This window comes from Phoca vitulina, unplaced genomic scaffold (assembly GCF_004348235.1).
Source record: "Phoca vitulina isolate PV1807 unplaced genomic scaffold, GSC_HSeal_1.0 scaffold18, whole genome shotgun sequence".
In the NCBI taxonomy this organism is placed as follows: domain Eukaryota; kingdom Metazoa; phylum Chordata; class Mammalia; order Carnivora; family Phocidae; genus Phoca; species Phoca vitulina.
In genome coordinates, this window is record NW_022589721.1 from 2430316 (window position 1) to 2455459 (window position 25144).

The 25144-nt window shown below is 34.4% G+C and overlaps 1 protein-coding gene across 49 annotated transcripts in view; it reads left to right on the top strand.

The window, feature by feature from the left end:
- Nucleotides 1-25144, top strand: part of RIMS2 (regulating synaptic membrane exocytosis 2) — a 587808-nt gene that overhangs the window by 438908 nt on the left and 123756 nt on the right. For 28 of the 49 annotated variants that reach the window (XM_032415998.1, XM_032415989.1, XM_032416001.1 and 25 more), the window contains one exon: nucleotides 17380-17552. The exons of 18 other annotated variants lie outside the window; for them this stretch is intronic. In XM_032415998.1, the coding sequence (XP_032271889.1) occupies nucleotides 17380-17552 (173 nt within the window). Of the gene's footprint in view, nucleotides 1-17379; nucleotides 17553-17572; nucleotides 18678-25144 lie in introns of those variants that run through there. 3 more of the 49 variants (XM_032416033.1, XM_032416034.1, XM_032416032.1) reach the window with 3 other exon arrangements.

Sequence of the window (25144 nt, forward strand, 5' to 3'; positions counted from 1 at the left end):
GAGGGAGACAGGCTGGGGCAGGTTAGGAGTGGCGGCATATCGGGTGTTTGTAAGTTTGCTGTTTGTAAACAGGAGTACTTGAAGACCTCAGTATCGTCACTGCGTCACAGTGCGGCAGTGGTTCGTGCCTGTAGTGTAGTAGATGGAGGTACAGTCCACAGAAACTCCCCCCTGGGTGACTGTGGGTAGGTTAACCCTTATTCTCAGTTTCTTTATCTATTAAACTGGGCTTTGAGACCTGTTTCATAGGGTGATGATAGGGTGAAATGAGATGATGTATATAAATGGCGTAGCATTTAGTGATTAAATGCTGAATACGTGGTGCAGATAACATTTGTTTTTATTTTTGTAATAACAACAGCAAATGTAATCATAGACACCAGAAATTAAAATGACAAGGTCAAAAAGAAATAGTAAAGAAATAATTGAGCTAATGAAAAGGATTTCAGGGTAACTCAAATATCATGGAATGTTCCCTTTGTTCTCAGAGACTTCAAGCATCAGAGATCTAAAATGAAAAATCAGATTTAGGGGGAAGGAATTTATGAATCTTCAAGGGATATGGAGATTAAAAACGTGAGCCTGGAACATAACGTGGGATGGGAAATTACAAACTAAATTACTGAAATTAAGAACTTATGTTATCAAGGCTGATGTTAATGGGCATGGTCCTTGGAAAGTAGTTAACAGGTGCACGCACAGGCATGGGCATTTAACAGGAAATGATCCTTAATAGCAGTGATGTACATGGATCTGAACACTCAAAGACGAAATTTATAAAAAGTAAAATTTAAAACGTGGATAGGTGGCCTTGTACAAATTAAGAAATTGCGTGAAAATACATGTATTTAGCAGAAGTGAAGAAATGAAAGCTACGTTTTAATTTTTATAAGCAGTGATTGAAATAAAATGCTCAAATTTTTTTGGCAGAAAAGTTGAGTTGCTGGCAGCATAGAACACAGTCCAGCAACAGAACAGTTGAGCTGGGCTTTGTGCACACTGGAGGAAATCCTGCTGCAGAATCCCTTCTCAAGCTCCCAAGAGAACCTGGTATTTGCATGAAACAGACCCCATTGTGCCAGCATTACGTAGATGGAATCATCTGATAAATAGGGCAGGAGCGATCTCAGTAACTCAGTCTCTCCCCTGCAAGGCCCTCAAGGAACAGTTTAAAATGTCCCGTAGGAAGTCATGAAGCTTCCTTTCTTGGAAGAAGCAGTTCATTGTTTCATGAACAGAGGTAGGGTTCAGGTTTTCAAAAAAAATCCCTGCTAGGCTTCGTCTGGCCAAATAGCGAACAGAATGGTTTCATTTGTAAAAATCAGAATTAAGAATACTTACCTGTGGGTTCCATCCCAAGCTAGGTCCAGAAATCTTCCCCCTTACTGATGGGGATGCTACAGCCAGAATGCCAGCGGCTGCACCTGGATTTCTTCAGTGAAACACACCATTTCTCTAGCCTTCGGGTCTGCTTTGGCAGATGTTTCTATTGTTGTGTTAATTTCTCTATAACCCTGCAATCAGCGAGCTTCAAGATCGGTAGCAAAATCCCAAGAGAAACTTCTGGAAGTCACTGAAAGTGGCTGATATGCGAGCATAGGGAGAAAAATGAACAAGTTACTTTACCTAGAAGCATTCTCTTTTTTTTTTTAATTTAAATTCCACTTGCCAACATACCTGGAAGCATTCTTTTTTTTTTTTTTTTAATTTTTTTTATTGTTATGTTAATCCCCATACATTACATCATTATGGAAGCATTCTTATTGCCAAACTTAGCCACCAAGGTTCTGAGAAAGTGTACAGAGTCCTGGGTGCCACTGTCCCTTCTTAATATTCTCTACCTCTCCTCCACCACTTAAGGATACATTTTGTCCAAGTACTGCACGCTTTAGGTTGCTTCCTGGCCCCAAACCAGACCACATCCTTCTGGACTATCTTGCTACTTACCCAAGCCAGACAAGCCTCCACACCTTTTATTTGTCACCTGCTGTGTACTTTTTTACAGTTACTCTCTGGTTGTTCCTTTTCCAAGTATATTTATGAAGAGAAGTAAAACTAGATTTTAAAATCTAGATTATTAAACTAGTAAGAGCAGCCGTATATAATACAGTGCTACAAGTACAAGAGATTTAGTGGTAATCTTATCAAGGCCTGAATTAAAAAAACTTCAGTCTCACCTACGGAACTGACAAATGGCTCTATAAGCCTAATGAAAAGAGAGTTGGAGATTGAAATGAAAAAGGAACCAGATAAAATCATATTGTAAGAGCCTTTATATCCTATTTTCCCCTCTTCTGTAGTCTCTTACTCATGTTTGTGAGGGTAGATTTCTCATTTATATTCCATTAAATGTCCACCAAACTAGAATTCAAAAGTAAATAAAAAATTTCTGTATACATTTATATAATTTCTTCCTTTACCTTTGAAATAAATAAAGGGATGATCAAGGCATCATTAAGGGAGAAGGGGCCATTGGAAGTATACCTTCATGCTAATGGGAAGCATTATCCATAACCATAGTAGCAACTATAATCACAGCACAACGTCTGAAGTCTTGATTACAGTAATGGAGATATATAACCAGTTTTGTTAGTCACTCTTCAATTTATTTTTAGTGATTATGATTAAATATAGGCTGCAGAGTAGCATTAAAAGTATGGACTCCAAAACCAAACTGCCTGGGCTCAAATCTACCTGTCATTATTTATATGACCTTGGGCAAGTTAGGTTTCTTATTCTGGAAGATGCGCTAATAATAGTACCTACCTCTTTGGATTGTTTTCAAGATTAAATCTATTTATATACATGTATAACGCCTAAACAGAGTTTGGAATATAGTAAGCAATACATACATGTTAGCTGCGATATGATGATGGTGATGATGATGGTGATGATGGGGAAGAAGAACAAAAAGAAGATTCATTTCCAGCAGATAACTTGCTCTTACCAAAATCCTTGGGGGTTCAAGTCTGTATTTGTTGCCATTAACAATCTACTAGGTAGAGATAAGCATATCTCTAAGGTAATCCTAAAAATAACTGGGTGGAAATGGAGGAAAAATATAAAAATTAATGATAATTATAAAAGTCTAAAAATTGATTAAGGTTGTATTATTTTTTACCAGTTTAGTCAAATCTTTATTTACCCAAAATTATTTTTCTTACCACTTCTACTCCTTAGTAAGCTGGATGTACTTTGATTTTGGTTTAACGAGAGAGACAGATAAAATTATTTTGCACATCAATTTATCTATTTGTACACGCACCTGCACACACCCTAGAGCTCTGAGCCAAGGAGAATTTCTGTTCTCCATATTTTAGCTGATAGAGGTAACAACTATTCATTTCTTGCTTATCCCATAGATACAAATATACCTACTTTATGTAAAAGATCCACAGTTAAAAACTTAATGGTAAATAATTTTAATGCAATTTTAGAAATGTGGTATTTTTATGTGTGGTTAATCTTTGAATTCAAAACTTTCTAACTTTAGCTTCCTTTTTCCCTTAACATCTTGTATTAGTTTGCTAGGACTGCCATAACAAAATGCCACAGACTAGGTAACTTAAAAAAAAGAAACTAAGTTTCTCATAGTTCTGGAGGCTTGAGGTCCAAGATCAAAGAGTTGACAGGTTTGGTTTATTCTGAGACCTCTCTCCTTGGCTGCAGATGGCTACGTTCTTGCTGTGTGTTCACATGGTCATCGCTCTGTGTATTGGATTAGGGCCTGCCCATATGAGCTCATTTTACCTTAATTATTTCTGTAAAGGCACTATTTACAAATATAGTCATATTCTGAGGTACTAGGAGTTAGGATTACAATATACGAATTTGGGGGATACACAGCTGAACCATAACCTATGCCTGCAAAATAATTAGTGGTCTTTTAAAATAACTTTGCTGCCTTATAAAAGCATATTTGATTATAATATGAATAGAGATTTTAAGGCAAGTAGCTAAATATAGCTATTTTGTTTCAAACTTTATGATTTTTTAAAAATTTTGTTACTTTTTTTATTTCACCAACTACATTGTCACATCCTAGGAGATGAAATATTTTGTTTTTGTATCAACAAGTTCATTTTTAAAATGATTTTTCTTAGTGATAAAACCACATTTAAATTTAAATATGGTTTTCTTGGTCATAATTTTATTATGACATTCAAGCCATGGCTCTTTTTTCTTCACATATATTTGTGAATTGCTACCTATTACTATCTAACCACATGTCAGGCCAAGAAATATGAAGATGATATTTTTTAATTATGAAGTCATTTGAGATTACTAAGACAGCAATTTATATGTTATAGAACACTATAAGATTTCAGAAGAAATTATCATTTCTCCCTTTTTCTTAAATATAATGTTGCTAAAAACTGACAAAAGAATTTTAAGTAACATGTATTCAGCTACCTGCTGCTAAAAAGGTCAATCTACGAACAATAGCTGCTATTGCCAAGATCACAATTCTTTTAGTATATTGCGTAAGAATACACAGGGAAAACATTTCTCTTTTACCTCCCCCCCGCCAAAAAAATTCATGCATTCACCTTTGCTTTCATCAAGCCTCCAGAGTTGCTGGATTGCTAACTACTAGCACACCTTATAGGGAATATAAGGGATGAATGATATGGACCACCAAGAGGAGAGAAATCTTGCTTTATAGAATCAAGGAGGATATGAGAAATAAAGAAGGAAGAAAATGTGATAAGTAGGGCAGAAATATTATTTCCAACTCAAAGCCCATGTAATCTAGAAGCATTAAGTATTTTCAGAAAAAAAATTACAAGTATAAGAATATTCGAAACAGAGAGGTGAAAACATATATACCTTCTGAACCAATCATGGCATTTATCACCTCCTAAAATGCATATATTCTGCCTTATATGATAATTTGCTTATTTTTTATCTTCTTGAGAATGGGGACTATGTTTTTTTCATCTTGGTAGTCTCTCTAGTGGCAAGCCCTTTGCTTTGGCTATAATAGGCACTCAAAGGGATATTTTTCTAGAATATGGACATCAGTGCTGAGAGGAAGCTAGAGTGTCAGGGGTGGTATATGTTTGGAAAAGGCTTTAGAGGAGATGAATGTCAAATATTTTGTACCAAGGTAAGGACAGGATAAGAACCCCGGGAGAAGGTATGGGTAGGTTATTGCATGAGAGTCAGAAGCAAATTTTCTAATGGGTATGTAATTATTGATTTGTGTCTAGAGTTAATCATAGTAGAAAGAATACTGAGACAAAAAACTAGAAGATTTGGGCTCTAATTTTTATTCTACCACTTATGTGATAAGACTTTGGGTAACTGACCAGGAGTTCTTCACAACCCAGCTTTTTTCTGTGTAAAAATCGAGGAAACCTGGTAATCTATGAAGTGTTACACAAATACATGGTACTTTGGAGGCTGCATTGAAAAAAAAAACAAAACCACTATATATTAACATTTGGGTTTTAGGCAACCTCATCATTAATTAAGTGAATCATTTAATCTCATGGCCTAATATTTAAAATTAGGTTTGAAGTAAGATTTTCTATATTTCATTTTCTTCATCTAAGTGATTCAACAATCTCTGATCAGGGTCAGGCTCTCTATTAGATATATTCTCACAAAGGATTGAATCTATGTATTTTTAAATTAATTTATGTCATATTAATTATGATTTAGAGAATAAATTTATATGTATAATATTTTAGCCTATTACTTCACATGAAATAATTGACAGCTAGGTTTGAATTGACACTTAATTCCAAACCTTTAGTCAGTTAGGCCGTCAGTCACGTAGGACAGCGTGGCGCTGTCTACACCTATCATTTCAATCTAAGTTGGCTAATTATAATTTGAACATGTCTACAATTTTATTACGTAACAGCTTGTTCATGAGCACAAAAATTAGTTGTAATTTTTCCTCAATTGGAAGAATTACAGATATTGTTTATAAGCAAAATAAATTCACTACTGTTTTCCTTAACATGGAATCTTGATTATTTCTATTTCATCAGTTTTGAAGACTGCAAAATAATACTCTAGTCTGGAAATAATATAGCTAACCTATAAGAGAAGGAACTTTTGGCTGGTGATAACTTCGAGGGGTAGAAACGTTGTGTGTAAAGGGTACAGAACTTGGCTTGGCACATGGGAGTGCCCAGTAATGGTAGTTATATTTATTATTATATATGTGATGCAGGGGTAATAAAAGAAAAACCTTACAGTTGAACTTCATTCTCATAGATGAATCAAAATATACTAGTTCAATACAACTTCCTGACTAACAAAGAAAATGGCTATGATTTTATGATTGGCCCTTTTCAGGTCATTTTCATGACCAGGCATACTCACAGCAAAGCTAATAGTCTTCAAGATCCAGTCATGTAAGAACATGTTACTTCTTAAGCCCATTACCATTTTCTGCCTACCCCACCTCCCCCCCAAAAAAAGATGACCTGAATTTTAAATGGAATGTAAAGGGGTTATTTCAATAGGACATAAAACATCTTTATCTTTTTATTCAAGTTAGTTTGCAAGATACTGGTTTTTTTTATTATTTTCAAGTTTTATTTAAGATCTGTCCAGTTATAGTTGTAAGTTTTTGTTTTCTGATTATGCATGTCATTTTAGGTAGAGTTTTAAAATTCAGAAAAGGAAGAAAATCTTTATTCTGAAGTATATACTTAAAAATGTGAGTGTTTTAAAAAGAAATGACTTATGTTCTACATATGCTTGCCAAGTATCCCATTAAACATGAAATTATAGTTAACACATTTTTTAATGAAATTGAAAGACTTCAATACTAACAAATCATATAAGCTTAGTCAATTCACTTCTCTGTTTCTTAATTTTCTCATCTATAAAATTAAGAATCTAGATTATATCCTCTCTGAGGTCACTTTCAGCTTTAAAATACTGTGATTTCTTTTTAATGACTCAGTGATGAGCGAATAACTAAAAGTATGTTTCAGCACCAAATAACTTTCCTGGGCTTTTTTTTCTTAAACAAAGGGTGGTTATAGATGAGTCCTCTTCTGTGTATCTGAACATAATCTCAGGGGACATTTAGTAGCTTTCTCTTTCCTGCAACTCAAAACTGCATGCCTTGTATGTCTCTAAAGCTAATCAGCTGTAATTCTGGTTTCCGGTTCTGCAACATTAAAAGAAAAAAAAATTTCCAGAGAAACAATCAAATGAATAGCAATAAAATGAAGGACTGAGCAAATGGAGGGAGGAAGGGAGGAAGGGAGGGAGTAATGAAAAAAAAGAGTTTGAAAGCAAAGGAAGGAAGGAGGAATGGGAGAAGGGAGGCAGGCAGGCAAAAACCTTCCAGTCTAAGAGCTCCTAATTGAATTAGGGAAACACAGGTACATCAGTGTTACTCTTACAAAATAGGCTATGTTAACTGATATAATAAAACTTAACCATGCAAAGGAAGCATAAGAAGAGAAATATTCATTTGGCTTGGAGAAATCTGGAACATATCGTAGAATAATACTTAGGTAAAGGACATGTCAAGTAGAGGAAGAGCTTAAGCAAAATTGCAGAAACATATAAGCAAAGGCCGTATGTTTAAGGAACAGCTAGTAGTTCTTTAGAATGGAAATACCCAACAAATTAGGTTACATATTAGGATATAAGAATGGAAAAGTTGGCTGGGACCAGATTGCAGAGGGCTTTGAATCACTTAGTTAAAAATCCAGAATGTTTTCATTATAACCATTGGCTTTGAAGATATTTGAAGAAGTCACTGATATGAACAAATATTAATTCTAGTGGTAAACTTAAGATGCATTTGAAAGGGAGATTAAAGACAAGAAGTCCTATTCAGAGGCTACTGCTATAGTCTAAACAAGATGTAATTGTTATTCCTTGCCATGTTTTAACTGTTGCCTCCAACCCATTCCTTGCCATGTTTTAACTGTTGCCTCCAACCCAAATGGTCTTAATGCAAACCCAACTGATGCTGCTCTGTCTTCTTACATGAGGAATGAGAGTAGTGGGCTTCTTCCAGATTTTCAACAGAATAATTACATCTGCCCTCTTCCTGAATTTAATGGATCGTGGCAATTCTCAGACCCTTCCAAGTTTTTCAACACTTTGTGGTTATTTGGGCTGTTATTTAACCCTGATTCTCTTAAATACAAGTACCTTGAGTTACTCTGTTGCTTTCTAAGGTACTAATTTGAAAAGGAGCCCTCTCCATATCCCCAGTCCATTAAATTTTGTTGTGTGTCTGCCTGCTTCACATTCCGAGGACCTTTGTCCTGATGCTGTCTTCCCATGTTTTCTTTCTGTTGCAGCTTTTGGAATGCTAGCTTGCCACTCAATATCTGTAATGTCCCTACCCCGTATCCCAATGCAAGCTATAAATATTCTCTCAAAAATACAAAAATCATATAATAAACCATGGAATATTTAAAGATATTCACAAAGGACCAAGTATAAGGGATTCTTATGGCCAAGGAGAGCTTCTTTGTGATATTCAGTTCTAGGTAGATCTTACAGGTTTCTTATCTGAGGGTTTGGAAAACATTTGGTCACAATAATGGTACCAGTGCTTTAATATTGACTCTTCTGTCTTTTGGAGAAGTCTGGGTTTGTGGGTTTGCACCGGCAGCAGGCATTCTGTTCTCCCCTCTGTCAGCTTGGCTATAAATGAAATGTTGTGTATATCACAATGAGATATTATCATTAATATACTTAACGGTCTGGGAAGAACAGACTTCGAGAACACTTCTTCATTGAGGCAGAAATTTCAGAAATTTGTTTGAGATATTACTGAATAAGAAAGGCATAAAAACGAATGTAAGACTCACTAAGGCTGTTGAAAAAGAAAAAAAATCATTTACCTTATGTGAATACATCTGAATCAAGAGATGGCTAAGTGTTAACACATATGTAAACTTAGAAAATAATAGCTGTCTTAGGCATTGGGAAAAGAAAGCAATATATAAAATATTTGGAAGTTTATAAGCATAAAATGTATCCACATTTTAATAATTATTAGTGTTACAGTCATGAATTGTTACGTTCCCTGGTTTAACTTTCCTTGATGCCTAGTAGAAGCATAGTTACAAAAAGTAACCCAGGTTAATAGTTTCAAGAATAAAAAACATGAATTTCCAAGTCAGGTTTGGTGTTGTCCTACTCTAAGTAAATAAACCAATCTGGTGTCAAAGGAGAATGCCTTATTTTTTTTAATGATACGGAAGTAGGAACTTACAAAGTTTTCATAGCTCTTTTCAAGTTTTTTTTTAGCCAAGAGAAAATGTTTGAGGTGATAGCTGGAATGATGAAGAAACTGAGTATCACAGCCTAGAGCTTCTTTAATTTCATCACAGACTATGCCTAATTATTATCATGATATAAATATTTACTATGTGTCAAGACCTGTGATCTCATTTAAAGCTCACCTCAGGCTCAGAGAAGTTAAGAGACTTGCCCAAGATAACACAGCTCCCAGTGAGTGGGAGAGCAGTTACACATCCATGTCTTTCCACTCTGTAGCCCAGGGTCAATATGATACATTGCCTCTTACCATCAAAATTAGACCACATTATAGATTTTATCAATATTGTTAGTTAAAGAATGTGCCTTTATACCATGAGGTCAGAAAATAATTTTTTTGACCCAGAACAGAATGAGTGGTATATCATTCAGGTGTGTATTCACATGTTCATGATTAAAAAAAAAAAAAGCCTGACAAAATTACCTGAATAAAAATTTTTTTTTCACAAACAAGAAATCCAAACAGCTGCCCAAGGCTGATCCTGCTGTTTAAGGAGCCAAGCTTCCTTAGAGCTTCTCTCCCTGCTCCCTGTTCTCAGAGTAGGACATTCATGCTCATTGTCACAGAATGATGACTGCACCCCTAGGCCCATGTTTAAACTCCAATTAGAAAGAAAAGCAAAGAGGGAAAGGCAAATGGCCATCCCAGCTGAGTCAGCCCACTGTAATCGCTCTCGCCAACCCCCACCTTCTATTTTCCTGCTTATATCACAGGGACCAGACTCAAGTCAAGTGATCACCCTGGCTACAAGGAAAATGAAAAATGAAGTTGTTTTGTTTTGTTCTTGTTGTTGTCATTGTTAGACTACTAATATAAATCCTGATTCTTTGAGTTTTAAAGAACAAAAGTGGAGAAAGAATATTGGTAGGCATTCAGCAGCAACTGTGACCAATGAATAGGAGTAGTAGACTTGAATTACAAACATGAAAGACCAAGGACCTATTCATACACCCCTAATAGCTAAATATCCAGATATTTGTTACAATAAAATGAGTAAGTGATATTTCTTGACTAATTAGAGTGGAGAATATTGAAGAAGGAGAAGTCAAAGGTAACACGAATTTCTCTGTTTTAGTTCAATATTGAGCCTATTAAATAATGCAGGGAATATAGGAGATATAAGAATAGCTGGTTTGAGGTGAAAGAGAATAAATTTGGTTTTGGTCACAATTGAATGTGATATACCTGAAAAACAACATGTGGTAGATGCCCTGCTAACACCTGGAAATACAAGTCTGAAGTTTGGAGGGTAGTGAGAGCAGACGATAAGGATTTATTCGTCATTACATGGCAGTGAAAATGCACAGATAATGGATCAGGTCATCCTGGGGGGGATATGCATAGTGTAAAGAAAAGTGGACTATTGATCAAAATTTGGGGAAAATATAATTTAAAATCAGGTCAGAGAAAGTGAAACTGGCAAAGGAGATTAAGAAGGAACAGTGAGAGAGCCAGGGGAGAAACCATGAGTGACATTATCTGAGAAACCATTCATGGAAACATTTCAGGAGAGAGGACTTCAATATTAGATGTAGCAGCAACATCAAGAAAGAACTGAAGACACTACTGGCTGGTAAATTAGGATATTTTTGGTGTTTTCTGTTTGGTTTTTTTTTTGTTTGTTTGTTTTTTTAAATTTTATTTATTTATTTATTTATTTATTTATTTGAGAGTGAGTGGGAGAGAAACAGCATGAGAGGGGAGGGGGTCAGAGGGAGAAGCAGGCTCCCCGCTGAGCCGGGAGCCCGATGTGGGACTCGATCTCAGGACCCTGGGATCATGACCTGAGCCGAAGGCAGTTGCTTAACCAACTGAGCCACCCAGGCGCCCTTCTGTTTGTTTTTGAGAACAGTTTCAGTAAACGGTAGACTAGAATGGGTGAAGAGTTATGGATTCTGAGGAGAAAAGTGGTAAGTGCATTTGCTAAGAGCAAAAGCATGAGTTCTGTAGCTACCTGAGATCTGCAGATCTGGAATTTCTTCACAGAACTGGCATTTCCATTTCTAAAATTGTGAGACATTGATGGAACTAAATAACAGATGATGAGAGCAGCTGATTACTAATAGGCATGTAGTTCCCACAGAGCCAAGCCTTTGTGAGTCATGATTGACTACTAGCAATAATTCCTCCTCTACAAATTCTCCAGGAAAAATTATTAATCTTACAAGTTTCCCTCAAACCAAAAGACAGTTGGCTTTTTAGTAAGTCTTGGCCGATAGGCTAATGGCTACCCTTTCTACTATTATAGTTCTTTCCCTTAAGCTGTTCTTGCTATTCCATCTTTCACAAGATTTCCCTGGATGAATAACTTACAGATAATGCATCTTATTGTCCCTTACTCATTGTCTCCTGATGAATCTCAATGAATCCTACAAACAGTGCACATATTTCTAAACCCCATGCTTGGTGGTATACACCAAGTCTGCATTTGGTAACCACTTGGTAACTTGAAATCAACCATGGTGGGAATATTTATTCCTCAGAAATTAGCAAACGCTGTAAATCAGACCTTTTTCCTCTTGGATACTGGTTGTTAAACATATCAGCCCATCACTGCATATACCTATCACAGGGAAGAAGAGGATTACATGACTAAACTCTATTCATCTATCTTCACAGTATTTTATACTCTGACTTAATGCTTCATCCTGGAGATTATACTCCAGTATATAGTCCAGATAAAACAACCATTCCCTTCATTTCAATTCATTAAACGTTTATTGAGTTCCTACTACCTGCCAGGCAAGGATCTAGGTAATTCCCATTATCTGTACATACTAAAATAAGTAAGACAGTCATTATTCTCAGGGAGTTTATAATCTAAGCAGGATGGATAGATAGATAGATAGATAGATAGATAGATAGATAGATAGATGATAGATAGCTAACGTGTGAGAAAGAGATACATGATAAAATTGTAAGAAATTCATGAATAAAGTAGTATAGGAAAACTCCGGGCAGTGACTAACTGTCTTGAAGGAATTAAGGAAGAGTTTCCTAGCAGGGATTTCATTTGCAGAATATTGTTTTTAGGGCTAAATCTTAAATTAGCCCTCAGTTTTCTGTAGCTTTTCCTCACTCTCTTCTCCCTCTCAGGTAGAGACCTTATTACACAATACCCTCTTTAGGAGTCGTATCTAAACAAAATGATCTCCTAACAGATTTTCGCATAGTGCAACATTCCTATCAAGCACTGATAAGAGCCTTGGCTAGGACAGAGGGGAAATCATCTGGAAGTAGCTCCTCAAAGAGGGAGTTTCTGCAATTTTGGTACTATCAAAAGACAACAGGACTCTTTGAGTTATGATCTGAAATACTGTAAAATAGGTTAGCAAAAATGAGAGCATCTTCTTGCTCACATGATTATTTCATTGACCGCAGTGCCAAGACTCCCCCTGCTCTGTTCTTGTCTCCTCCAGACCCCCACATTGGTGTGGAGAGCCCTGTCCAGAACTTCAGCTTCTCCTTTACCTTCCAAAGATTATGTTTGCCCTATTTTTTTCCAATCTTATGATCTATTCATTGTGTTTTCTCTCTGAATATGATATGAATATTCCTCCAAGTATTTCTTGATGACATAAAACTTATTTTTCTTCAAACTTGGACTTTTTTCCTGCCTGGTATTTTGCAATAACCAAGTCTTGGACTAGATTCCCAGACAACAAATTGCAGTTTTCTGGTGAAATTTAATAAATCAAAGATAAGCAATGCTCAAGGCAACTCATAATCCCACTCCCGTGTCTTGTCTGAGAAGTTCATGTACAAAACTCAAACAACCTGAGTTGCTGAAATGCTGGTAGAGAAATCAAGCTGGGAAATTGCCTAATCTGAGAGCTTCATATGAGTATACTGGAGAAATGGAAATCTTATTTTAGAAATCTGAATTTACTTTTTTCTCAGGAATATTATTCTAAAATTTTAATAATAACTTTCCTTTTAATAGAGCTTTGATGATATGCTGTTACTTTCCACTATGGTCAGATGAATAGAGAGAACATTAACTTTTCTAGGCCACTTAAGAACGCTTTAGAGTCTGGAACATCCTGAAGAATAATAATTTCCCGTAAATTTTTCTAGTTCATGATCTACTTAATAGTAATGTACAAAACATCAAAATGCTGTCGGGAAAGGCTTCCTTACTGTCTTCCAAGATTTTAATGATCTCCAATCAGGGCACAATTTTCAGCTGAGATCATGTAATCCTATGCAATAAATCTTCTTTGTTTTTGTTCCATTAAAGAGAATGGTGAGCATATCATCCATTGTTGATCTGTCAGCTGTAAATTAATACGTGCTAATTGTTGAAAACATTTTTTATTGTATGGTGCCAAGACAACACCAACTGTTTTCTAAATAAATGAGCTGATTTGCATTCATAACTACCTTGGTACAATAATAATTTAGCTGCTGCTATCTCACTGTTAAACTAGAAACTTTTGTTTACCATAATTTAGGCAAAGAAAAAAATACATTTAAGAAATTTTTAAAAAATGAATTGCTTTAAAAGTAAACTCTAATATTAGGTCATTTATGACTTTGAATTTTGGGGTTTTTGCAATTGTATATGTGAAGATGTTATATTCTAAGTATATTCAAAATATGTTCTTCTGAAGTTCTATTTATAAAAAGATTTTTTTCTATTATTTCTCACTTTCTATATTTCTCATTCTGTGTATCAAGTGTAAATTTGTAAGGGAAACCTGATCTATACCCTAAAGGTAAACCTACTTAGTTGCCTAGAAGTAGACAGAGAAATGCATTTAATACAAGCCTTGAGAATGCAGTATAATCATCATCAAACTAGAGCTGTTAGCTAATTTGTATTCTTTCTTTATATAAACTTTTCCACTCAGTGTCTTTTTATTTAATGACTTTCTGCTTTAGGCATTGGAAATGAGCAGTTGCTGTGTGCTAAGCACACTACTGGGTATTTTAAATATATCATGTCTCTTACTCCTCGCAAGAATCCTTAAAATGAGATTTATCCTTATCTTACTGGTACAAAAACTAAGCTTCAGAGTTTAAGTTAAATCAAATTAAATCTTTGACTCTTAGGTGCTAAGAGAGTTACAAAAATAAGGAAGATACTGTCCTGGCCTTTAGGAGCTTATATTCTAGTAGAGGGTTTGAAAATTAAAAATGAACACACTTAAACACACACACACACACACACACACACACACACACACACACATCTTTAACAAGAGTTAGCGTGTGTTGAATTCTATAAAACTGTATATGTGTAATCTTATCTTTCCCTAAGTTTTGCATATCCAAAATTTTAGCTCAGCAAACTCGATTATCTAAGAGGTCTTAGCCAAAGATATGTGCAATGTACACTATGTGTGGTTTTTAAAAAAAAAAACAAATTCTTAAGCCTTAGGCCAGCCTGTATGTCCCTATGCATCATAGCAACAGGGTTAAAAGTCATGACAACTCAAAAAGACAAAGACTAGAGCATGCAAAGTCAGAATCCTAACTAGTGAAATATAAAAATCAAGTAAGATTTAGGATTCAGAAATGAAGGCATAACAATCAGACAAGAACCAATCAGGGAAACACAGAATACACAGGTACCAGTTGGCTTTGTGTATTGAGATAACGTACCAGAGACAGATATTAAAAATGAGGCGTGTTCTGTGTCAGCCAACAAGTGTCATGGATTTCCTGCTGAGATAAAGCTACTTCTCATCCTGTGTCTGGGAATCAGTAGTTCTCCATAAAATAATGGGATATGGATGAAGCTGGTCAAATGGGGAAGGTGAGACCTGAGGACAGAGTAGGAGTCAGTGGCAAAGTTTGGTTTCATATTTTAATTTTGCTTTATAAACATATTTTCTGAAATGAATCTCTTGGAGATATGTAAAAATGGTTATATTTTTATTGTAGCTTAGAGCAGTCTTAAAATAATGTATTTATTTTGGGGTATTTCTACCTAGTATTTTTTTCGGTAAAGATATACGTGGAATTGATACTAAACCAGTATTCAACTACTATCGAATCATCATCATCATCATCATTATCATTTGTCATTTATTAAACACTTGTTATATGTCGATATTGTGCTAAGTGCTTTGTTACATACATTATCTTATTTAATCCTTGCAGCAAACGTAGGAGATGGGTACAGTTGTTGTCCATGTTTTAACAGACAAAAAACTGGGACTTATAGAAGCAATTGGCCTGAGATTACAAACCTCAGAATTTTATGTAGCTACGATTCAGACCAACAATTCATTCTCACTCCAGGGCATGTGCTCTGGTTACATTATTATTTCTTACTACCTCTTACAGTTAAAACTCAGGGTTTTTCATTTGCTTTTAGTACATTTTTTATATCCTGGCTAACTTAGATAATGTTGGATCCAACCATCGAAATGCTATTCTACACAATGGCTGAAGACATTGTCACTTTAAAATGTCACACAATGTCACAAAAAATTGTTTTTAATATTTTAAAGTGACTTTAGTTTGAAAAAGAATATCATGGACTAAATGTTCTCCAATAAATTCACTGTAAATAAATAATCTACCTTTAAAATCAACATGAAGGTTCTATTTACATAGGTATTTCCTGAAAAAAAGGCAGCGAATTTTGCAGAACTTAAGTGTATTCTCTTTGATACTTGGATTTACCCAACAAAGTTGAAAGTTAAAATGTACTAAGGAAGGCCAATACCTCACCTAATTTGAATGTATATTTCTAGATTAAGGATTTGATTATCAAATTTTAAGGAGCCTTAAAATTAATCCCCTCATTTTATATTTGAAGAAAAGAATCAGTCATTAACTCAAAAATATATAACTAGACACTGAGAGATCCTGGGGAAAAAAAAAAACAGATCATTTTAATCTGATTTAATGTTTATACTATACCCTATTACCATTCAATTTATCTTAGCCAGAATGTTTATATCTATCTAATATTTGCAGTGAATTGTTATTCTTACCAGATGATTTATTAAGTAAAGATTCTTCGAGTCACAGTAAATTGTTTATATAAGGTAATCATCTTTTAGGGCTTTGTGAAATTTGCTAGTATCTGTGATTAGAAAAATCTCCATTGCAAAATCGACCAAATAAGGATGTTTCAACATGATGTTTGAAGTGCATATAAACAAAGAAAGACCTATTAGCAGATATTCTCTTAACCCACTAGTAACCATCAGGTAGTAATGATACAATCATAATTATTTATTTATATTATTAGATAGCAGACATGTATTATTTCTAATTTTCAAAACAACCCTGCAAGGAAGATATTATTATCCCTGTTATTTTATAAACAGGCTTGTAAAGGTCAGATAATTTGCTCAAGTCTACCCAGCTAGTAAGAGTTTTTCTTACTCCAGGTTTTCCAGACTCCAAAGTCTGTTCTTTTTTACATCCCAAGTGCCATGAACATAAAGCATTCATAATGGCTTGCAACTTACCAGAATACTTGACCACCCAGAACACCCTGCAGGCTGGCTGTGCCAGATAACTATTTGATTATTTCAATTCCAGGAAATTTGAACTATTGTAAATAATAATGACTTTTTCTAGTATTTCTAGGATCATCAAAATTCCAGCAACCATGCCAAAATTAAACTCTCTTTTTTCTTGGCTTTTCTTTTAAAAAGTTAGTGTTTTAATAATTAGATTTTATATTATCTCTAGGTTTTCAGTGAAGCATAATGGATTACAAGAGAACCTTGGTGGCTACTAAAATTGGTCTTTATAAGTTACAATGGCAACCTTATACCTTTTTTTTCAAATTCTATACAGAAATCAAACAATTCTACTTCCTTATATTATGTTTATTTCCCAGATTTTACCTAAATGTTCTTCCCTGGGGCCATTGCTATTGTGAAACTGTTTTAATGGCCTTCACTGGGGTGTGGTGAAAATGCTCTAATTGCCTTTGCTAAAAACAAGGTTTCATATAAATTGAATTTTTCTTTTAGGATAATTGCCATTCACTTTTGTTTTATATGCCACTGAGTGGGGTTTTGCAGTATCCTCTGTGGACAATTAAAGTGCTGAAATAGGAGAAGCTAATGATTGCTTTGTGTGGTAATACTGACAACCTCTGCGTGTTTGTCAATCTGTGTTAACAGTATCGATCAGGATGGGATCCTCATAGAGGGGCAGATAATATTTCCACTAAATCTTCGGACAGTGATGTAAGTGATATATCTGCGGTTTCAAGGACTAGTAGTGCTTCTCGTTTCAGCAGCACGAGCTACATGTCTGTCCAATCAGAACGGCCAAGAGGAAACAAGAAAATCAGGTGAGTAAGGGGACTTTAGCAGGAAATTCTTCTAAACATATTTTAGGAGGTCTTTGATTTTTCTTTAGATAAACATAAAATCCTGGATTTCAAAATGGTTAATACGTGTTGTTAAGGCAATAAGAAGTTCTGAACATATCACTATTATATTTTGGTCTCTATTCAAACTACTTGCACAGAAAAGTTTTATAGAACGTAATTTTCTTACTAGACTACTTGAAATCCTATCACGAGTTATTTTTTCATGCTTGCTGTTTTAAAAAGTAATTCTGTTATTATTATATCTTTCCTGAAATTAAAGTGATGGCTAAGTTAAGACTTGAATTTGTTAATGTTCCAAAGAATATGAAAAATAATATTTTGAAGGGTTTTTTTTCCCTAGCCTAATACACTTCAGTGATTCAGAATACATAAGAATATTACTTTTTTAGTAGGATGCTCTCCCATTCTCCTGAAACTTTTAGAAATGCATGGAAAAAGTCCTCGGCTTCTCAAGAAAATGTATAAATGTAATATATGTTAGTAAAATTTTTACTTATCACCTGACCTATAGATTTTATAGGCACCTAAGTTGTTTTTTTTTACTCCCATTACATCAGAAAACATCTGTAATGGAGACTACAACTTTTTTCCATGCAACTTTGTGACAGGAAAATCTGATCTAAAAACAATGATGACTGAGTGTTGCTTACACAGTGCTTCTTCTGGTATACACTGGAGAAAAAAGTATTCATCATTTAAAAGATAGAATTTTTGTTTGTTTTAGTAATTTTCATTACATTTCTGTTTAATTTCATGTGCATTTTTTTCCTTGACTTTTTCTTTCTTGTTTGTGTTTATTTGCATGCCTTCGATTTGTGTTGCTTTCAAAAGCCCAAAGGGAATAGAAGAGGGAGGGCAAGAAGGGGATAAGCATGAAGAGATAGTTCATGAGAAGGAAGAGGTAAAGGAAGAAAAACTTAATGAGAATGAGAAAGGGACAGAGGTCACAAAAACATGTGATAAGGAGAAAAACAGACGATCAGGAGACGAGGAAAAAGCACAAGATATACCTGAGCAAGGGAAAGAAAAAGAACAGTGGAATAAAGAGGATTTGCAAAGACGATTTTCACAAGATGATGACAGGTAAAATTTGCTTATTTATGTAGACATTTCGCATTAGTAACGTAGTCCTTTTTCCTAATCCTAAAAACTATTTTGCCGTTTTCATTTGGTTTATTTTCTTGTGTTTTATCTATTTAGCTTCTAATACAACTAATTCATATATTGGCAAATTATTATCAAACAGATTGACTTATGAAACAGTCTTTAATTTGTATCCACTAGCTCTGAGGGTCTGCTTTATTCGATTTTCTTTATGACTCTCTGAATCCAATGTGAATTTCCCTTAGTTCCTTTAATGTTAATTGCTGTATAACTTCTCCATTTGTAGAGTCAAAATTTTTAGAATGAGCTTCTGAAGAGCCTGAAAAAAATTGGCCTACTTCATAAAAAGTATGACACGCTGGAGATTAACTCTAAAAATGAGTGGCAAAATAGCTAGCAAAAAGTAAGCTTTATTCATTCTCCGGCTCCCTTGCCTCTTAGTTTTCTGGTGGGTTCTAGCCCAGTTTTGAGTACTGAGGAAGATTGCGAATCAGGGGCAGTACTCTGTTACTAGGAAAAGGATAGATGCCCCAGGGTTTGTTAGAAGGCAAGCACGTTGGGTTAGCTCCCTCAAAAAATTTAGTCAGCTAGAGAAACTGCCAGAGAAGGAACTTTGAACAGGAAAGAAAGGGGAAAAACATAAGCAGCAAGGTATAAAAATAACTATGTTTTCATTTTCATAACACAGGCACCAAGTAAGTATGAAGCTATCTTTCTTTACAGTGCTGTGCTGAAAAGCACATCAGCACAAGTATGCAGTAGACTTCATCTTTCTGCCTGAGGAGATGAGGTTTCTCTAATTATACTTCTCAGAGACTGAGAATTGTACATCATGTCCATTTTGGAGGAATTTGGATTTCTAGTTGTCAATCCAGAATTTGATTTTGTGTTAGTACATAGTTGGCTTGATAAGCATACCTTATTATAAGCCAAACTTTGCATTATTTTATCTAGCTCCAATCGCAGTTTGTACTTATTCATAATTAATGAGAAAGATAACTGGGGCAGATGTTTATCCCTTCAGTATACAATTCAGTGGTTTAGTCTATGACATTTCACTTTTTGTCTCAGATTGGTATATTACTATATCTGTGATCTATGAAAGTTTCTGTGTAACAGACATTAAACCTAAAAGGAATCCTAAGTTTGGTATGTTAATGTGATTTGAATCTAAACTAGTAATTGCAAATCTACCTTCATTACTTATCTAACTTTCAATAATTACAGTGGTTTAGCAATAAAGACCATTTTTCTGATTTGTTGGGCGTAGAATAATTTCATCATTGGTTCACAGAGAAAAGCTTTCAAGGTTTCCTTGGAAGAGTTTCCTTTCTTTCAAAAGCAGAGCAAAATCCAGGTCTCTACTGTTTTTCTTTCTGTATACTGTGTAGAGAACACCTGAGCCCATTGGCGTTTGCCTGGAGCCAAAGTCTGACATACCTGGCTTGGTGGACAAAGATTTTAAGTTTTCAGTTTTTAATTTATTACTTTCTTTATCATTTCCTTTAGGGAAAGAGTACATTATTTTGCAGGGGAAAGGGAAAGATGGTATATTCCTAGCAATCTGAGACATCAAGGCACTGTACTCAGCTGAAGTAACTATATAATCCTTCTGAAATTATAAAGGGGGCCAGGCGGATGTCTCTAGGGAACATAGATTCTATAAGATGACGAGAAGTATCAACTGCAATTATTTGTAGGAAACTTTTGGTGTCACTAATTATTACAACATAAGATCTTGAAATTGCTTTCATTTCTTAGAATAAAATGAACAATCTTTATTAGAGGATATATGTCTGAGTACTCCCAGTAATATTTTGTTTTGGTCGTTGATGAACACAATCATAGATTGTTTAAACACTAAAAACAGCTTATGTGCTTATACGAAATTATTGGAAATAATCTTATTCTATAATACACCATTGACATTTTATGCCTTTTACTAGTAATCCAAGTTTTATAAAGGAAAAAAATTTTTGACTTCAGAATTTAAGAATTTATAGCAATGCTAGAACTTAAAATTAACACAGTGACTACAATGTACCAAATCCATTATAGTTGCTGTTTTCATTACAGTAATTGAATCTCATTGCATAATGCAGAATTATGTTTTTTTGTGGTCTAGTAGTCACATTAGAGTACGTCTTCTGAATATACAAGTAGAAAATGAATAGGAAAAAGTAAATTCAAAAATGGTTCATTAAATTTTTGAATATAATATTTTTCAAAGTTGATAAATAATATATTCATATTTATATATTTACATTTACATACATGTATATAAGTCAGGTTAGTGCCCCTATATCATTAATGATCTTTTGGTAAGCTCTAGAAAATCCAAGATTATTTTAACCATTTAAAATATTTTTTCTCAGTCTGTGTACATGTGTGCATGTTCTAAATTTTATATCCATTTACATTTGCCAATTATATATATATATCCATTATACATTTGCCTATATATATGTATATATTACACATATATATAAAATGGTAAGCTGGCTCAGAAAAAAACAGTGTTCAGAGTTCAGAGGTAAGGAGAAATCATTTATTCAACCAATACTTTCTCAAGCACTGTACTAAAAACTGGGGATAGAAATGAAATTAAGCATTTCTAAATATCTAAGCCTGAGAGTGAATAAGTTTCTTAGCCTTGTGTGAGTGGACATTTAAGGATAGCTTCATATCCAAAAAATGTTATTAATATACTTAAACAAATACACAAGCATATTTGAGGAAGGAATTTGGCACAGAAAGGAGAGCATCTTAAGTAAATCTGCAATGGAAGATAGAAAAAACAAATACTGAAAAATATAGTATTGTCAAAACCAACAATACTGGTAGCTTTATGATCAAACTAGACTTATCTATTCTTCCAGGTTTTGTTCTAGGGCTATAAGACAAAAGGAAAAATTCAAGAAATTAGTTCTCTATAAACTTTTAGTTCTCCGGTAGGTCTGTAAATGCTAGAGAGTTATAATTTCTTTTTAAAGAGAATGTTCTTGAGATAGGGACATTTCTTAAAGGAAAAAGGTTGGCATCTGTTCAAATATTCATGAAAAACTGTTTTTAAGAGACTTAAGCCATCTAAATTGTGTAGATAAAAATTATTAAAATCTTTAGAATAGCAAGCAGAGTAATTGTTAATGAAATATTTATTGCTACTAACATGTAGATCAGAGTTATAGATTGGAGTTGAACATTTTCATGACCATGTAATGTAAGTTGGTACATACAGCATATTTATGCCCACATTACAGACTTTTAAAGGAGAAACAGTATGTCTCATAAAAGTAATTGTGGATGAGGAATGAATCTAAGATACCTGGATTCTCATCCTGACTCTGTCACATTTACCCGCTCACTTTGTCTGGGCTCTTTTGTTTGCCAGTTAGAGGAATGGATGATTCATACCCCTTCCCATAGTACACAGCCAACAGGAAAGGAAACATCTTCTGTTACACTGAGATTTGTCTTTATTATCATGAGCTCAAGAGATCATTGGTTCTGCAGCTAACCACTAGTAGAACAAACAGCTCAACGTAAGTTTCCAGCATTTGGCAGGTGTTTCCAGAATTTAGGTGACCAGTATTTAATACTCCATAGATCAAGCTGAGTCTTTCAGTTTTCTGGAAATACGTTTCAGTGCGAACTCATCCCATCGGGCATACTGAACGACTATGCTGTTCTACTGTTGTATTACTAGTGGTCTGTGTTTTCTTTTGCTTTTTTCTTTCTCATTAAGGCTGTCTTCTAGTTAGTACTACTGAAATCTTACAAGCTTGTGTAAGTTCTCCTCTATTTTATGATTGTGCATGAAAGGGGAATTTTTTTAAAAATACGTAAATATCACTCTTAGAATTTTGATTCTGTAAGTTTGGGGTGGAGCCCAGGAATTTGCATTTTTAAAACAAATACCCCAAGTGGTTATGATGCTATCTATTCTTTCTTTGGGGTTGCTTATATTTCCTAATGAATTTTATGATCAGCTTGTCAGTTTTGGGGTGAAAAAAAGCAGCTGGGATTTTGATGGGGATTTGTTTAATTAGATCAGTTTAGGGACTGTTACCATCTTAAAAATATTATCTTCCAATCTGTGAGCATGAGATGTTGCATTTATTTTCTTAACTTTCTTACAATGATGTTTTATAGTTTTCAGTGTACACATCTTACACTTCTTTTGTTAAATTTATTCTAAGCATTTTTGCGTGCTATTATAAATGGAATTGTTTTATTAATTTACTTTTAGTGCTGTTCATTGCTAGTATATAGAAATACAATTCGTTTCTATATATATATTGATCTTGTATCCTACAACCTTGCTGTATTTCATTTATTAGTTTTAAAAGGTTTTTTTGTTAATTCCTTAGGATATTCTATATAAGAGATCATGTCATCTGTGAATAAAGGTAGTTTTACTTCTTCCTTCCAATCTGAATGCCTTTTACTTCCTTTTCTTGTCTAATGACCTGGCTAAAACCGTCACTACGGTGTTAAACAGAAGTGACTCATAGAAAGTTCTTAAAAGAAAAAACCATATAGAATTACTCTGCATTAACTGTCACAGCATTTTTGAGGATATTTTCTCCGATGCCACTCATCCATTTTAGAATAGTCTGTGCGAAACTTTCTTTTAAAATTCTATGAGTATTTCTCCTAAACAACTGATGTATCTGCTTCACAGGAAACAAAACATTGTAGCCCACTGTATGTTCTCTTTACCTAGTCTATCAGGAAGTCAAGTTCATAGTCAACACCTATTAATGTCGTTCAATTTCTTGAACTACATGATATTAAAATTATATTACATATAATAATTGACATTTTCACTTTTGCCTCTTTTTTGAGGCTTTGCTTTTCTATTTTACTATAATTTAGAGTTCTGTAACTTTTTCTTAAAACTTCCTCAAATTATATATGCTGCTCAGTCTTAACAGTTTTCATATTTTATTGTGCAGACTTTTAGAATTTGACCCCGTTACCCTTCTCTTCTTGAAATGCTTTTTTCTCAAAGCTTTTGTGATTGTACAGTCCTTTAATTCTCCGTCCATCTCTCTGGTCCTCTCTGTTTTTTCTGTGAGCTTTCTGTATGCCCCTTTTATGTTGATATTTTCCAGGGTCCCATCCTAGGCCCCCCTTTTTTTACTCTACACATTCTATCTTGTCAGTGCATTTTTAATTCCATGGCTTCAAGTACTATCAGTATATTAATGACTTCCTAAACTATATTTCCAGTCCAGATCTCTTTCTTAATCCTCCACCAGATCTATCCAGTCCTGTTCTGTCCATCTTCTTGTCTGTCCTGGAGACATACCAAGCTCAACATATAAAATTAAAGGATGCCTGGGTGGCTCAGTTGGTTAAGCATCTGCCTTCAGCTCAGGTCACGATCACGGGGTCTTGGGATTGAGCCCGTCATCAGGCTCCCAGCTCAGTGGGGAGCCTGCTTCTCCCTCTCCCTTTGCCCCTCCCCAACACTTATATTTTCTCTCTCTCTCTCACATATATAGATAAAATCTTTTTTAAAAATGTAAAATTAAATTCATCATACTCCTCACCAAACAAGCAACCAAAATGAATGGTCTGCTTCTCTTGTACTGTCTTTCTCAGTGCATGGCTCCCATATTCTTACACTTGCCCAAGTGTAGCAACCCGGACATCACTCTTTACTGAACACAATTCCCTGCCTCCAGTCACCAAGTCTTATGGATTCTAATGCTTAATCATTTCTGAAATATGTCCATTTCTCCCTAAACCTATTTCCACTTCATGAATTAATCTATTATCTCTTACAGAGATTAGTTTAGTAGGAAACTCTTATCTTTTAAAAATAATAACTCATAACTCTGAGCTCATTATGATAATAGCATTTATGAATTATATACTTTTAAAAGATGAGTTTTATGGTATGTGAATTAGATCTTTTAAAATGCTCAAAAAATACTAAAAAAATTTAAATGCTCAAAAAGTATCTGCAAAAAAAAAGTGAAACTGTGATCTAGTTTCATAGATCACACCAGGGTGCTTAAGATGAATAAAAAGAGTAAACCTGAAAGTAGATGGAGATAGGTAAGTTTTAGAGTTATGAAGCAGTTGGTTAGGTCTTCTTAATGAATAAATATGTAAGTTTCATAGGATTACAGTAAAATTGAGAATTGAAAAGAAGACTAAGCCAGCTCCTAAAGACTTGAGTGAATGAGTCAATGGCCATGAAGTCACCAGATGATAAGAGGAGAAAAAGAGGAGGAGAAGTACCTGTTGGCATAGCCAGAAGTCATAACTGCAAAAAAAAAAAAATTAAAGTTAAAAAAGCATTTCAAGAAGAGAAGGGTAACGGGGTCAAATTCTAAAAGTCTGCACAATAAAATATGAAAACTGTTAAGACTGAGCAGCATATATAATTTAAGGAAGTTTTAAGAAAAAGTTACAGAACTCTAAATTATAGT